Raw genomic sequence first — 16208 nt, 5'->3', positions numbered from 1 at the left:
ACAACCTCTTCGGCCGAAAAAGTGTTTTTAAAAGTAAAAAAAAACAAAGCCTCTGATGATCGTGCGGCTCAGCTGGGATCGTCAGAGGCTTTTAAAAGCATTTTTTTACAACCTCTTCGCCAAAGAGGTTGTAGAAAAAATGGTTTTAAAAGTAAAAAATAAATAAAATTGGCCATACCCACCGTCACATTACCACCACCACCACCAAGCCACGCCCACAGAACCGGTAGTAACAAATTTTAGATTTCACCACTGATATAGGTGGTTAAACCACAATCAGCCCTGAGGTTGACAAAGAGTTCCTCGTTTTCTAACATCCTTTCTCTCACCCACAAAACCCAGCACCGGAAACCAGAACCTCTAATAGCCAGGAGCCCCTGGCAAGACATGTTCTCCCACAAGATCTGCTTAGATGTCCTATGGATAAATTCAATCATTTAGGTTACAAAATAAGATTTTGGTGCTTGGAAAGGGAGCTGAGCAGTAGTTCAGCGAAAATGAAAAGATTTGGCACAATCCGTAATGGGGGAATGGCTGGTGACAATGATGATGATGATGATGGAACTTGCTGAGATGTCTAAATTAATTTCTTTGATCACAGAAAAGGCATTATCTATGTTTATTGCTAAGTGGAAAGCCCTTAGGGACTTTTTCTGTAAAATAGAAAAAAAATGAACTTACGATTTATGGTTTGGATGATTAGGATTTATATTTAACTTATAGGATTATAAGTTTTATAATTGTACTTATAACTGCTGTAAAATAGATCAGAAACTACTTCTTTGTATCTTATTTTTTTCTATTTTTCTATCCCCCCCCCTTTTCTTGCACTTTTAGCTTTCTCTTTGGTTTCTTCTTCGCTCTTTTCTTGCTCTCACTTTATATTAGTTTGCATTAGCTTTCATGTTCTTTGTTTAAGAAAAATCTTTAATAAAATTATACTTAAATAGAAGGAAATAAAGCTGAGCAGGATTTCTGCTCTGACATCGGTCCCTGACTATGACGCTAAGATGCAACTGGCCCTTTCCCCACCATTTGCTTCTTCACAGCTGCAGGGTGTCTTAAGGCACTCTTCATCCCTGAGAACCTCCCAAAATAAGGCCACAAAGCAGCAGGAAAAGGGGACTCAGTTCTCTCCCCAGTCCAAGTCCCAGGGTTGTTCCAGGCCCTGCAAAGTTCCATCAACGACAGCCGCTGGGACTCTGGTCGCAGCACCAGGGGCCAAGCAGGAACGCTGGACGCTAATCGTTCTTATTCTTTTCTTCTGGAATCAGAGTGTGGAAGGGACGGTCCCAGAATCGGCTGGAAATCCCAAAGCCTGCAGGGGGCAGAGGGGAAAAAAAGAACATACAGGGTGATAACACAAAATACAGAATAACAGAGTTGGAAGGGACTTTGGAGGTCTTCTAGTCCAGCCCCCTGCTCGGGCAGAAAACCCTATACTATTTCAGACAAAAGGTTATCCAGCCTCTTCTTAAAAACTTCCAGTGTTGGAGCATTTACAACTTCTGGAGGCAAGTCGTTCCACTGATTAATTGTTTTAACTGTCAGGAAATTTCTCCTTAGTTCTAAATTGCTTCTCTCCTTGATTAGTTTCCACCCGTTGCTTCTTGTCCTGCCCTCAGGTGCTTTGGAGAATAGCTTGACTCCCTCTTCTTTGTGGCAGCCCCCGAGATATTGGAAGACTGCAATCATGTCTCTCCTAATCCTTCTTTTCATTAAACTAGACATACCCAGTTCCTGCAATCGTTCTTCATATGTTTTAGCCTCCAGTCCCCTAATCAACTTTGTTGCTCTTCTCTGCACTCTTTCTAGAGTCTCCAAGATCCATTTCACAGTTACTGCTATTGAGCCAGGTACCACCTATACTATGCCTGTGTATTTGGGGTTTTTCAGCATTTGACTTTTTCCCCCTTTTCCACAAGTACCAGGCCCTTTTCCCCCCTGATCAATGAACAAAACTGATCCATTGGTTATAACATTGTGGGCTGAGAGAGACTGTCTGGCCCAAAGCACCTGTGGAGTTTATGCTGCTAAGTGAGAAATTTTTTTAATGGATTGTGCCCGATTTTACGACTTTCCGTGCCACTTTAAGTGAATCACTGCAGTTGTTAAGTTAGGGACAAGGTTGTTAAGTGAACTTGGCTTCCCCATTGATTTTGCCTGTCAGAAGGCCGCAAAAGTGGAACACATGACCCAGGGACACTGCAACCGTCATAAATATGAGTCAGTTGCCAAGAGTCTGAATTTCAATCACGTGACCATGGCAATGCTGCAAAAGTTGTACATGTGAAAAATGGCCATATGTCTCTTTTTTCAGTGCCGTTGTCACTTCAAACCAGGGGTGAAATCCAGCAGGTTCTGACAGGTTCTGGAGAACCGGTAGCGGAAATTTTGAGCAGTTCAGAGAACCGGCAAATACCACCTCTGGCTGGCCCCAGAGTGGGGTGGGAATGGAGATTTTGCAATAGCCTTCCTCTGGAGTGGGGTGGGAATGGAGATTTTGCAGTATCCTTCCTCTGGAGTGGGGTGGGAATGGGGATTTTGCAATATCCTCCCCCCAGGAGTGAGGAGGGAATGGGGATTTTGCAATATCCTTCCTCTGGAGTGGGGTGGGAATGGAGATTTTGCAATATCCTTCCTCTGGAGTGGGGTGGGAATGGAGATTTTGCAGTATCCTTCCTCTGGAGCGGGGTGGGAATGGAGATTTTGCAGTATCCTTCCTCTGGAGTCGGGTGGGAATGGAGATTTTGCAGTATCCTTCCTCTGGAGTCGGGTGGGAATGGAGATTTTGCAATATCCTCCCCCCAGGAGTGAGGAGGGAATGGGGATTTTGCAATATCCTTCCCCTGGAGTGGGTGGGAATGGAGATTTTGCAGTATCCTTCCCCTGCCACGCCCGCCAAGCCACGCCCACAGAACCGGTAGGAAAAATTTTGGATTTCACCCCTGCTTCAAACAGTCAGTAAGCGAACTGTTGTAAGTCGAGGACTACCTGTATAGCCCACAGCAGGATAACAAGCAGAGCAAAAGCTCAGAATTGTATTTTTAATATTTGGGAGATTCTGTTCACGAAGCCTTCCAATTAAGCCGAATTAGCTCAACTGATTTCAAATTCTTATGTTAATGTTAAAGTCACTGCAAATGTCAAAAAATGCCAAGCGTCTGAATTTCGATCCTGCCACCACAGGGATGCTGCAAGGGTCGTAACTGTGAAAAACGGTCATTAGCCACATTTTTCAGTCCCGTTGCAACTTCAAACGGTCCCTAAGCGGACGGTTGTACGTCAAGAACTACCTGTACTGACTTAGCTCGGCCCCTGGAAGCCAAGATGCTTGAAAGCAAAGACAGGGACCTCAATGCCCAGCTGCACCTTTCGCCCCCCCTCCCCTCCCCCTCCCCAGTGCCCTCCCTCACCTGCTTTCTGGTGTTCGAAGTGGTGCTTGATGTGGTAGCTCTTCAGACTGGAGAGGTAGGTGCCTTCTTCGGGCGAGCCATAGTGCAAGTAGTAATGCATCATGTCGTAAATAATGTAGCCAAGGATTCCTCCGCACAGGATGGAGAGCCCAAATTCTCCAGGGAAAACCACTTGAGCAAGAAAGTAGAAGAAGAAGAAGAGCAAGGAGGCCGGCACAGGTGGGAAGACCAGGCGGGAGCTGTCGAACGGGGACTGCGAGAGAGGAGAGGGGACAAAATGGGACCTCAGTCTCAGAGAGAACGGTGGGTTTCTCCGCTTCGGCAACTTTAAGCTCTGTGAACTTCAACTCCCAGAATTCCCCCAGCCAGCAGTTCTGAGAGTTGAAGTCAGAATAACAACAGTTGGAAGGGACCTTGGAGGTCTTCTAGTCCAACCCCCTGCTCAAGCAGAAAACCCTTTGCCATTTCAGATAAATGGTTTTCCAGTCTCTTCTTAAAAACTTCCAGTGTTGGAGCACCCAGAACTTCTGAAGGCAACTTCTGTTCCACCAGTTGACTGTTCTCACTGTTAGGAAGTTTCTCCTTAATTCCAGATTCCTTCTCTCCTTGATTAGCTTCCAACCATTGTTTCTTGTTCTGCCTTCAGGTCCTTTGGAGAATAAATTGACCCTTTCCTCTCTGGGGCAGCCCCTCAAATATTGGAAGACTGCTATCCTGTCGCCCCTGGTCCTTCTCTTCACTAGACTAGCCATGCTCAGTTCCTGCAACCGTTCTTCATATGTTTTAGCCTCCAGTTGGCTTGGAACCCTGACACCAGTCCCCAAATCATCATTTCCCTTACAGGCTACATCCAGTATTTTAAGGGCATCTGTTAAGATGGCAGCCACTGCCACCCCAGCCCTTTTGTTCACATCAGGGGTGAAATGCTCCCGGTTCGGACCGGATCACCTGATCCGATAGCGATGGTGGAGGGTAGTTCGGAGAACTGGTAGCAAAAATCCCTGGGCCCCCCCATGCCCAGCTGAGCCGCGCGATCATCAGAGGCTTTTTTTCCCCTCCTCTTTTAAAAGCAATTTTTTAAAAAAGCATTTTTTCTACAACCTCTTTGGCAGAAAAAAATGCTTTTAAAAGTAAAAAAAAAAGCCTCTGATGATTGCGCGGCTCAGCTGGAATCGTCAGGGGCTTTTAAAAGCATTTTTTCTACAACCTCTTCGGCCGAAAAGGTTGTAGAAAAAAAAACACTTTTAAAGCTTCTGACGATCCCAGCTGAATTGCCTGATCATCAGAAGCTTTTAAACACATTTTTTTCTGCAACCTCTTAAGGTTGCAGAAAAAATGCTTTTAAAAGTAAAAAAAAAAAAAGTTGCCCACACCCACCCAGTCACATTACCCCCCCCCCCCACCAAGCCACGCGCACAGAACTGGTAGTAACAAATTTTATATTTCACCCCTGATTCACATGATGCACATCAAAAGGGTGAGCTTTTGATCCCACAGGCTATCAGCTTGATTTTTGGGGCACCCCCACTCCCCCACTGAACACTCCGGCACTCGTCTCTAATAACCTTGCAGTAACTCCATTGGGGCGGGAATTGTGACAAATTCTACTTCTCTTCTGGATCTTGGCTTTCTCTAAAACGGAAATCCCCATCCTCAGCTGAGGTGGTAACATCAGGGCTGGGGAAGATCCAAAATTCTTTCAGCTTCTTCCTGCTTTGAGGATTAAAATGCCAAGCAAGGGTGTTGAACTTTGTGGAGAGTTGAGTGGCACGGAATGGCAGAGCCTTAACACGCCTAAATTGCAGTGAGGCTGGCCAAATATGGTAGAAGACTGAGTCATAAGCAAAGCTAATTCCAATGATGTGATTTCACAAAAAGCGTGGGCCTTTGGATAAAATTAGGTGGATGGAAAAGGTGAGACCGGATCCCTCTAGGATGAAGGGGGTCCCCTGTGAAAGGACAGCAGGTACTGGTAGATCCCTACCTCCAGGGGCCACTTGGTGTATCTTGCTCTCCCCATACAGATCCAACTGGTCCAGAATGCGGCCGCGCGGGTGATTATGGGAGCGACATGGTGCTTCCACGTAACACCTCTCCTGCACGAACTGCACTGGCTTCCAGTGGTCTTCCGGGTGCGATTCAAGGTGTTGGTTACTATCTTCAGAGCGCTCCATGGCTTAGGACTTGGGTACTTACGAGATTGCCTTCTGTTACCGATAGCCTCCCACCGGCCAGTACGTTCCCACAGAGATGGACTCCTCGGGGTGCCGTTGGTCAGACAATGTCGACTGGTGACTCCCAGGGGGAGATCCTTCTCTGTGGGGGCACCTGCCCTCTGGAACGAACTGCCCCGGGATTTACGGATGATCCCTGACCTACGCACCTTTCGTCGTGCCCTCAAGACGCTGTTCTTTCAACAAGCTGGGCTGGCCTGAATACCAAGATCAATTTTAAGTTATATGGGTTGTCTTTGTCTTATTTGAAATGGGCCAAATTATTTAATTCCTTTTAAACTGTTTTAAATTTTATATGTCTTCGTTTTTAATTTTGGCTGTGCACCGCCCTGAGTCCTTTGGGAGAAGGGCGGTATAAAAATTAAATAAAAAAATAAATAAATACAGGTAGAAAGGCAATTAATGGGAACAATGACCCGGCCCTGTCAAATCCAGCCGGGAATCCCTTAAATAAACTTCAGGAACAGACTGGGAGAGAACAAGCTGAGGATATTGTACAGAATTGTCCTAAGTTGGGCAACAACTTAACCTGGCACAGAACATTTTGAGACGCATCATGCCATTGACTTCCAATTCCCTTTGGTGCAGTAGAATAGGGTAATAACATCAAACAGTGACTTTTTATTTTTATCTAGTACAGGGGTCTACAATCTTAGACACTCAAAGAGCCATTTGGACCCGTTTCCCACAGAAAAGAAAACACCGGGAGCCACAAAACCCTTCCCGTGTCTGACTATTTCTTGAGCGGCTCCAAAACTAGCATATGTAGTTGAATTAAACGTTCTGTTTTTCTTCTGAAACTTTTCTTTTCTTGGATTTATACATGGTGGGCCTACCAGGGGTTGAAAAGCTCAATAAATCACGTGCCGGCGAGAGTTGCACATTGCCAGTTGTGACGCATATTTTGAATGACAAGGAGCCACAGCAGAGGGGTGAAAGAGCCACATGCGGCTCCAGAGCCGCAGGTTGCTGACCCCTGGCCTAGTAGATTAAACTAGCCATTTCCGTAACACCACATCTATCTAATCGGTAAAGCCCAAAATCGAAGTTTCCTTGTTTTCTAACCTCAAGCACAAAGTCCAGAAGCGGTTTCCAAGTAGAAACAAAGGTATTTGTGTTTTCCCTTCCCTATTTCTCCTTCTTTTTGTTTTTGCATATTTTTTTTGTAACTCCAAACTTTTATTGAGTTATAAGATAAAATAAGATAGAAAATAGGGAAGAAAATAGGAAAACAACAGAGAGGAAGGTGGGGGGGGGGAGAGAAGAGTGAGGAAGGATTAGGAAAAAGAAAAAGAAGCATTGGCTTCCGACTCTCTCTGTTGCAGTAAAATAAGGCATTAATCACAACTTTTTTGTTTTTTCATAATAATATAAAGTAGCCATTTCTATCGGGATCCATCAGTCTAATCGGTAAAACCCAAAATCAAATCAATTTTTTTGGTATGTTATATCATAAATTAATACAATTGTTATAAACTGTCAAGTTGACCCATCAAGTCAGCCTTGACTTTTCCACGGCTGACAGTTTTCCAATATTGGAAGTCCTCTTCAATGCACGACATTGCTGAGCTAAGCCTCCCTTTGGGCTGCCCTTGAGCTGGTCATGTTGTTGAGACAGGCCCAGATGTTATCTCACCCCAAGCTGCCATCACCCCAGTTTCCCAGGGCTCACCTACCTTGTGATGCTGGCCATGCATCAGAAAATGCAACGTGATCAAGTAGTAGTTGCTGGCTGGAGGGTTCATGTGGAAGAGGAAGCGATGGATGAGATACTCCACCAGGGACCAGGTGAATATGCCCAAGACGAAGAGCGGTGGGAACCAGTACTTGTGAACAGGAACGGCATAGGCTATGCAGAGAAAGGGAAAGCGACAATGGATGAGAACAGAAAGAGTCCCCTGGAGCAGAACCATATTCAGCAGGTTCTGACAGGTTCCAGAGAACCGGCAGCGGAAATTTTGAGTAGTTCGGAGAACCGGCAAATACCACCTCTGGCTGGCCCCAGAGTGGGGTGGGAATGGGGATTTTGCAGTATCCTTCCCCCAGGAGTGGGGTGGGAATTGGGATTTTGTAGTATCCTTTCCCAGGAATGGGGTGGGAATGGGATTTTGCAGTATCCTTCCCCCTGGAGTGGGGTGGGAATGGGGATTTTGCAGTATCTTTCCCCTGGAGTGGGGTGGGAATGGGGATTTTGCAGTATCCTTCCGTTGGAGTGGGGTGGGAATGGGGATTTTCCAATATCCTTCCCCCAGGAGTGGGGAGGGAATGGAGATTTTGCAGTATCCTTCCCATGGAGTGGGGAGGGAATGGAGATTTTGCAGTATCCTTCCCCCTGGAGTGGGGAGGGAATGGGGATTTTGCAGTATCCTTCCGTTGGAGTGGGGTGGGAATGGAGATTTTGCAGTATCCTTCCGTTGGAGTGGGGAGGGAATGGAGATTTTGCAGTATCCTTCCCCCAGGAGTGGGGAGGGAATGGAGATTTTGCAATATCCTTCCCCTGCCACGCCCACCAAGCCACACCCACAGAACCGATAGTAAAAAAAATTGAATTCTACTCTGTTTTCCCCCCCAAAATAAGATGTCGCCTGATAATAAGCCCAATCGGGCTTTTGAGCACATGGTAATAAGGCCAAGCGCTTATTTCAGAGTTCAAAAAAATAATAATAATAAGACAGGGTCTTATTTTCGGAGAAACACGGTACCACTGAGCAGAACCACAAGCCAATGAAGGCTTATTTCCAACAACCACCAGCCAGCAAGGGGCTCTTCTGGGAAGTCCAGAAACAGGACATGAATGCAATGCTCTGCTTGCCCCCAGCCTCTGGTAGGCAGAGGTAGACGGCTCGTAGAGAAGGAGGTTCAACTGAGCTACCACACATCTCAGAGCGGTGGAGAGGGCTCTCTTGGCTTCAAATTCCCAGCCATGCTGCCTTCAAGAGGGTCTGGCTGGGCTCTCCTTCAGCCTTCGAGTTGAGTCCCACCATGGAGGGGGGTCTCCAAGTTGATTTGGCCTTTTTCCCTTCCCAGGAGGAGAGCCAAGGATGCTGGCTCTCTCCCCTGCCAAAAGGCCTATTTGTTGCTAGGGATCAGAAAAGGCTGGTGTTTGGGGGCTTGGGAATCTGGGCCTTCATCAAGGAGCTTCTAAGGCCCGGGTGGAAAGGGGTGTGTGCCCCCCCCGGTCCCCTCTTCTTTTCTCTCCAAAGTCTTTCTTTCCCCAATGGGGGCAAAAGGGTGGAGGGCTCCTCCAATGTGGGAAATCAGCCAGGGCAACGTAGGTAGGACATAGAATAACAGGGTTTGAAGGGACCTTGGAGGTCTTCTAGTCCAACCCCCTGCTCAAGCACTTTTGAGACTTTATCCCATTCTGGAGAGATGACTGTCCAGCCTCTTCTTGAAAACTTTCAGTGATGGAGCATCCACAACTTCTGAAGGCACCGGTTAATTGTTCTCACTGCCAGGACATTCTCTTTAGTTCTGGCTTGGGTCCCCCTTTAACTACCCTGTTTGTGCTTTGGAGAATGTCGATTGCAGAAAATACATCTTCGGCAACACAATGTTGAATGCCTAGATTGCTCTATCCCAGGAGTCTGGTGGGACTGGAAGTCGGCAAACTGGCCATTTCCGGCCTCCGGGGGTGTGTGGGGAAGGCTGTTTTCGCCCTCCCCAGGCTCCTAGAGAGGCTCTGGAGTCTGGGGAAAGCAAAAAACGGGCCTACCGTGCCATTGTGTGCCAAAAGTGGGGGGAGCATGGGGGGGTCGCGTGCACATGGGCAGGGTGTATAGAATTATGGGTGTGGGGACCCCCCCCGCTCCCCACACTTTTGGCACGCGATGGGAAAAAGGGTAGCCATCACTGCTCTAGGCCAAACTGGCTGTTTGCTGACTCTCAGCTGCATCCATCCCCATCAGTTCCTAGATATTTGCCAACAGGGATTCCAAAGCTACTGGCTGAAAGGGGTTGGAGTAAGAGCCTACTTTGAGAGCCTACTTCCCAGGCCCTCTGCTGTCACCATTCTTGGTCCCCTCGAGTGCGGAGGGAGTTTTGTGTGAAAAAGGTCCTGGCTGGCACAGAGGCCTCACCTGATGTGAAGGAGGAAAACAGCTGGGTTTTGCCTTGGGCAAGCGTGGTGTAGCAGTGCCAGCTGAGGAAGAAGACCACTGGTAGCCAGACTATGCAGACAATGTGCCTGGAAGGAAAAAAAAAAACAAGGGTCAAACTGGTTTTTGATTTGCGACCCATCCTGCAGTCAACATTTGGCCTTAAAATGGGGCTGAAGAAGCTTTTTCAGATTCAGGGGTGTCAAACTCGAGGCCCATGGGCTGGATCCGGCCCGTGGTGTGCTGGGCTGCCCTGGAAACAACGAAGGACCAGCCCATGGTGCCTCTGCCAGTAAAAACAGAGCTCAGGAAGGCCATGTGTGGGCCTCCTGGGCTCTGTTTACAGCCGTGGTAGCCTCCTGCATCCCTCTGCCAGTGAAAACAGAGCTCAGGAAGGCCACATGTGCACGCGGCCCTCCCGAGCTCTGTTTTCACTGGCAGAGGGATGCAGGAGGCCACCATGGCCGTAAACAGAGCCTTGATGAGTGACGTTGAGCTGGCCACGGCCCCTGCCCCTACCCCCAGCCTCCCAAAGTCAAACACAACCCTGATGCAGCCCTCAATGAAATCAAGTTTGATGCCCCTGCTCTACACAGAGAAACTGGCAGGCCCATTTCCCTGAGTTTCTTCAGAGGGAGGGGACCTTCCTACACAATTTCTCCAGGAGAAGATTCCCTCCAGCAAGACCACCATGACTGAAAAGGCCAAACACAAAGGCTTCTTTCCTGATCCTGGGATTTTCCGGAAGCCAAGGGGGCCGTTCGCTTTACCGGAGTGACCAAATTGACCGTTCTGAGAGTCCTGGAGCTCCACCTTCCACCCGGAAGAGGGTCTCCAACGTTCCTCTCTCCTTTGGAAGCAAATCCTCTTTACAGCTGTTTGAAGGAAAAATGGGAGGGGGAAAAAAAGGCCGAGGACTTTCTCTGCCCAATCAGCTGTTGCTTTCCGGTCTTTTGGCCTCATCACTGAGAAAGAGCTTGGGTTTTTTTTCTCCCCTTCAATCATGTCTGATTCGCAGAGACTGCCGGGACAACTTCCCCTGCTATTTTCTTGGCAAGATTTTTGAGACCTGACCTGAAGAGGAAGTGACTGGTGACCAAAGTCATCCAGCTGGCTTTGTGCCCAGAACAGGACTTTTAGGAAGTAAGGACTGTCACAGAAGGCAGCAGCAAGCAAGCCAACCTCAGCTGATCTTGGAAATGCTAAACAGAGCTTGAAGTGGAGACCAACAGGAGATCTCAAGACAAATGAACAAGACTGGGAAATAGGAAAAGAGCAGCCTGATGGGGGTCCAGGCAGTCCAAGGAACCAAGCTTGCCTCTGCTCTCCCTAAATCAGGGATGGGGAACGATGGGCTACTTCTGCTGACTGCCGGCTGCCTGCGATTTGGCAGTTCGAATCTCACCAGGCTCAGGGTTGACCCAGCCTTCCATCCTTACGAGGTGGGTAAAATGAGGACCCAAATTGTTGGGGGCAAGAGGCTGACTCTGTAAACTGCTTAGAGAGGGCTGTAAAGCACTGTGAAGCAGTATATAAGTCTAAGTGCTACTGCTATTGCTCTCACACTAACCAAATTTCATTGAAGTCACCTTTGACTGGACCATGATCTCCAGTGACTCCCAATGATCATGGCAGCAGGATTAAAATACTCTGTCTTCTTCTGGCTTTTTAAGAACTTCTAAGTCTAGTTCTGCAGCCCACGTGGTCCTCATCCAAATATCAGCCAAAACCAAGTCTGCTTGCCATCTGAGATCAGCCACGGCCAGCTCAGTAGCCAGAAATGAAACTCAGTTTTATAGCAATAGCAATCACACTTAGACTCATATACCACTTCATAGTGCTTTACAGCACTCTCTAAGCGGTTTACAGAGTCAGCCGATTGCCTCGGATGTCCGGCTGTGGTATACAGTTTAGCATGAGCTACTTTCAAGACAGATGCAGCTCTGAAGATCTCCCTGAATTTTCAAGTTTTCAAGTCCATGGGAAATAGCAATCGCAATAGCACTTAGACTTATATATCACAGTGCTTTACAGCTCTCTCTAAGCGGTTTACAATATCAGCCTATTGCCCCCAACGATCTGGGTCCTCGGTTTACTGACTTTGGAAGGACGGAAAGCTGAGTCAACCTTAAGCCGGTGAGAATCGAACTGCTGGCAGTTGGCAGAATTAGCCTGCAATTCTGCATTCTAACCACTGCGCCACCACGGCTCTGCCATTGTTGAAGGCACTGAGTAATCCAATAAGAAAATATTTCTGAAACAATGACCCAAAGGATCGTTGGTTGTCTAATTTTTACTCTAAATTCATTTTTATTTTGTCCTAGCCTTGGGCATCCAAGCAGAGTGGTAGTGGAGATAAAAAAGATTGCAACTGTGATCAAGGAATCGAAAACATGTTCCTCATTGCAATGCTCCCCAACCACATAGCAATAGCACTTATATACCGCTTCATGATGCTTTCCAGCTCTCTCTAAGCGGTTTACAGAGTCAGCCTATTGCCCTCAACAATCCAGGTCCTCATTTTACCAACCTCAGAAGGATGGAAGGCTGAGTCAACCTTGAGCCGGTCAGGATCGAATGCCTGGCAGTGAGCAGAGTCAGCCTGCAACGCTGCATCACCACGGCTCTTTATCTTGGCCAGATCTGTTTTCTTGAGACACTGTTTGCACCACTGTGCCCTTTGGTCTGCACCCATCGCATACTCCTGCCCCACATCTGGCGCTTACCATGTTGCCCTGGAGAGGGATTCCAGGAGATCCGAATGGAAGAGGCGAATCGGCCGATCCACTGGCTGGTGCACCCATTCATCGTATTTCTCCCGCAGATGGCCCACTTGCCAGAGCAGAGGCTTTCTCCAGTCCACCAGATCCTGGAAGGAGAGATTCCACAGCAAAGATCCCGTGATCTTTACAACTGCATTCTCAACAGTCAAGAGTTATGACAGAGTTATTCTGACAACCTAGCATGTCAGAAAATTTGATGAATGACACTGCAAAGAATGAGACTCTAGAAAGAGTGCAGAGAAGAGCAACCAGGATGATTAGGGGACTCGAGGCTAAAACATACGATGAACGGTTGCAGGAACTGGGCAGGGCTACTCTAGTGAAGAGAAGGACCAAGGGAGACAGGAGAGCAGTCTTCCAATATTTGAAGGGCTGCCACAGAGAGGAAGGAGTCAAGCTGTTTTCCAAAGCACCTGAAAGCCAGACAAGGAATAATCGATGGAAATTGACCAAGGAGAGATTCAACCTAGAAATAAGGATGAATTTTCTGACAGTGAGAACAATCAACCAACGGAACAGAAGTTGCCTTCGGAAATTGTGGGAACTTCATCAGTGGAAGCTTTCAAGAAGATACTGGACTGCCATCTGTCAAAAATGGTGTAGGGTCTCCTGCTTGGACTAAATGACCTACAAGGTCCCTTCCAACTCTATTAGTCTGTTAAGAAGCAGAACGGTGGGATGCTAAATTCAGGTTTCTAAAAATCCCATCTTTTGTAGAAAGACACAGATTTTCTAACAATTAGGCAATAAAGAATTGATTTTTTTCCCCTTTTAACTTCTTATTTATTTGCTAAATTTATTTGCCCCATTTTGCTGTGGGGCTTCTCTGGGTGGCTCAAATAAGCACTTGAACCCTCGTGTCTCAGCTTAAGGAAACCAGATTTTATTTACCTGGATTTGTGGGCAAATATAAATTACACAGTCCAATAATATGTGGCCACTCTGTCTCACTCACACATTTAAATGTATATAATTAGCTTTGATTAGTATGTGAGAGAGAGGAGTGTAGCAATGCCAATTAAAAAAATAGCCATCCCAAGTTTTTAAGTCCTTGAATTGCAAACAATTGATAGTTGTCAACCTGAGTTCTGTTTCCATAATGGGGTGTAGCCAGAGGGCCCAACACATAATTTTTATTTCATTCTGCCCACAAGTTAAGACAACCCAGAGGAAAGGAACCATCTTTTATAGTTTATAGCAGTGTTTCTCAACCTTGGAAGCTTGAAGATGGGTGGACTTCAACTCCCAGAATCCCCCAGCCAGCAGTGCTGGCTGGGGGATTCTGGGAGTTGAAGTCCACCCATCTTCAAGCTACCAAGGTTGAGAAACACTGGTTTATAGTTTATAATTGCTTGACGTGCCTTCAGAACTAAACTGGGTCATCCTATTATAGCCCACAAAGAAATCAACCTGTGAATAAAGTGGAAAGTTTTGGGCTGTACACAGCAAAACCAAAACTATTCTAGGTTAAGCCTCACTGGGTGGCTCAGTGGCTAAGACACTGAGCTTGTCGATCAGAAAGGTCGGCAGTTCGGCGGTTCGAATCCCTAGTAGAGGTGTCCTGCGTGAGCAGGGGGTCGGACTAGATGACCTCCAAGGTCCCTTCCAACTGTTACTGTTACCTATCAATATCATTGTGTGTATTTGTGCCAGGCAGAAGATTTCACAGGAATCCTGGCTTCAAAAACCTGCAGCACCACTGAATGGCAGCAGAGAGCTGCGAATTTCTTCATCACTCTTTCTAAATTCTGGATGGCTGAAAGATGGCAGCTCTCATCTTTGCACCACAATGAAGTGGTTAAAATTAACCTCAGCTCCAATACTGGAACGGAAATTCATTCTTTCATATTTCAGGAGCAAAACTGCCAGAAGTCATATTTACTAAACCTTCCTGTTTATCAGATCATATGAACATGTCATAATACACATACAGTAAGAAGGAGCTGGGTTTCAGTTGCACAATATGCATTTTTGTGAACCAATCTGCCACAGATGCCACCTAAAATAACGGAAAGTTCAAGATGCAGAATTGTCATGCAAGGAATTTGATCCCTGCCAGCTGTCTCGCCTTTGTGGATGAACTGGGCAAACTTTTCTGGTTATTTATCTTTTCCTCTGCAGATCCCAGCCCATTTCCAGCTCAATTGTCTTTTGCTGGCTTCTTCTCCCCATCACCTCCTTTGCACAATCCTGGTAGATGGACTTCCTAGCCCCTTCTTCCTGACATTGCATTGGGGTAGAAAGGCCAACGAGGCTAAGCAAAATGGAAACTGCTGAAGAATAGTTGTGGTTCCCATCGCCAGGGGAAGGAAGAAGAGGGAGCTGCCAGCAGCATCTGAGCCGCTCCCCCTTTGGGGTATTTTAGGGAAAATGTTTTGTGGGTGTAATCCTGATAATGGATGGACAAACAGACAGACAGTCTGGAGGCCCTTGGCTTAATTCCTTTCCAACATTCTGTATGCATTGCATTCTACATGCAAGGTGGCAAAATGTATTACAACAAATTATGTATTCTGTATCAGCAGAACAACAAAGACGGTGAACCTATCCTGCTCATGAATTTGGATAGCGAGATGGGCAGCCTGTAGACATAATAAATAAATAAAAGCAATAAATGTGTGAGTTCAGCAACTGAGGCATTCAAGATTCCTGCAATCTCACCATCTCTTTGCCAACTCTGGAGAAACTGCCAGTGAGGTGCCCGTGAAGTCACCAAGAATTGAATCCTCCCAGCAAGAGACTTTCCCTTCCCCAGCTAAAATGAGATTTATTCCATGTTGCGCACACATGAAACAAATTCCTAATTTGCAAGAAGCTACAATTTAATGTAATGTCATGGAAAACACACTGTTATTTGATCAAAAGTTTTTTTTTTTTTTTTTTTTTGCTGGGGTGTCATATCCGCCTGCCATTAGATTTGTACTTGGAAGCAGTGGTGAAATCCAAATTTTTTTCCTACCAGTTTTGTGGGTGTGGCTTGGTGGGCGTGGCAGGGAAAGGATACTGCGAAATCTCCATTCCCACCCCACTCTGGGGCCAGCCAGAGGTGGTATTTGCTGGTTCTCCGAACTACTCAAAATTTCGGCTACCGGTTCTCCAGAACCTGTCAGAACCTTCCGGATTTCACCCCTGCTTGGAAGTCCCCTAAAACTGGCTTACCCAAGAAAACTACCAGAACTAACTTTATTAAATTTGCAGATCAAGTGATAGAGATGATCTGTGCGGGCCCAGCCCTGGGGCCATTTTCCAGCTGAATCAGGATTGATCAGCTGTGTCTTTATTTCCTCGCTGTTTATGTACTCTTTCCCCCTATTTAAATGGTGTGTCATTACTATAAACTTCCTGGTGTGCCCTGCAAAATGCATCTTGCGACAGAGTTTTTAAAGAGCAGAGTTCACATGGCTGTTTGTGCACATGGGATGCCGAGTGAGAAAGAGCTGGGAAGATGCATTTCTAGCCTCATAAGATGTCATGCCCAGATAAAGCTCCCACTTCATTGGCACAGGGACCTAATGCAAAGCTTGTTTGTCAATCCAGAGGGATAAAAATTGGTTTCTGCCAGGTCACTGCCCTGCTGATTCAGGGAGAGATGTTGTAAGAACTGCGCAGTCAAGAGGCAACTAACTGATGACTAGCTCCCTTTTCAGAAATAGAGGGTGAAGTGTTTTTGTCCGGTGG

At 46.7% G+C, this 16208-nt stretch overlaps 1 protein-coding gene across 1 annotated transcript in view; it reads right to left on the bottom strand.

Annotated features, from left to right (window-relative positions):
* Nucleotides 1-16208, bottom strand: part of FA2H (fatty acid 2-hydroxylase) — a 62253-nt gene continuing 46045 nt past the window's right edge. The window contains exons 3-7 of the mRNA XM_034425543.3: nucleotides 12474-12616; nucleotides 9730-9836; nucleotides 7327-7499; nucleotides 3417-3669; nucleotides 1-1318 (exon numbers count right to left, since the gene is read on the bottom strand). Of these exons, the coding sequence (XP_034281434.3) occupies nucleotides 1242-1318; nucleotides 3417-3669; nucleotides 7327-7499; nucleotides 9730-9836; nucleotides 12474-12616 (753 nt within the window). The 3' untranslated portion in view covers nucleotides 1-1241. The remainder of the gene's footprint in view (nucleotides 1319-3416; nucleotides 3670-7326; nucleotides 7500-9729; nucleotides 9837-12473; nucleotides 12617-16208) is intronic.

Source organism: Pantherophis guttatus, chromosome 11 (genome assembly GCF_059756535.1).
Source record: "Pantherophis guttatus breed Tessera chromosome 11, ASM5975653v1, whole genome shotgun sequence".
Lineage (NCBI taxonomy): Eukaryota > Metazoa > Chordata > Lepidosauria > Squamata > Colubridae > Pantherophis > Pantherophis guttatus.
This window is presented reverse-complemented; position numbering and strand designations above follow the sequence as displayed.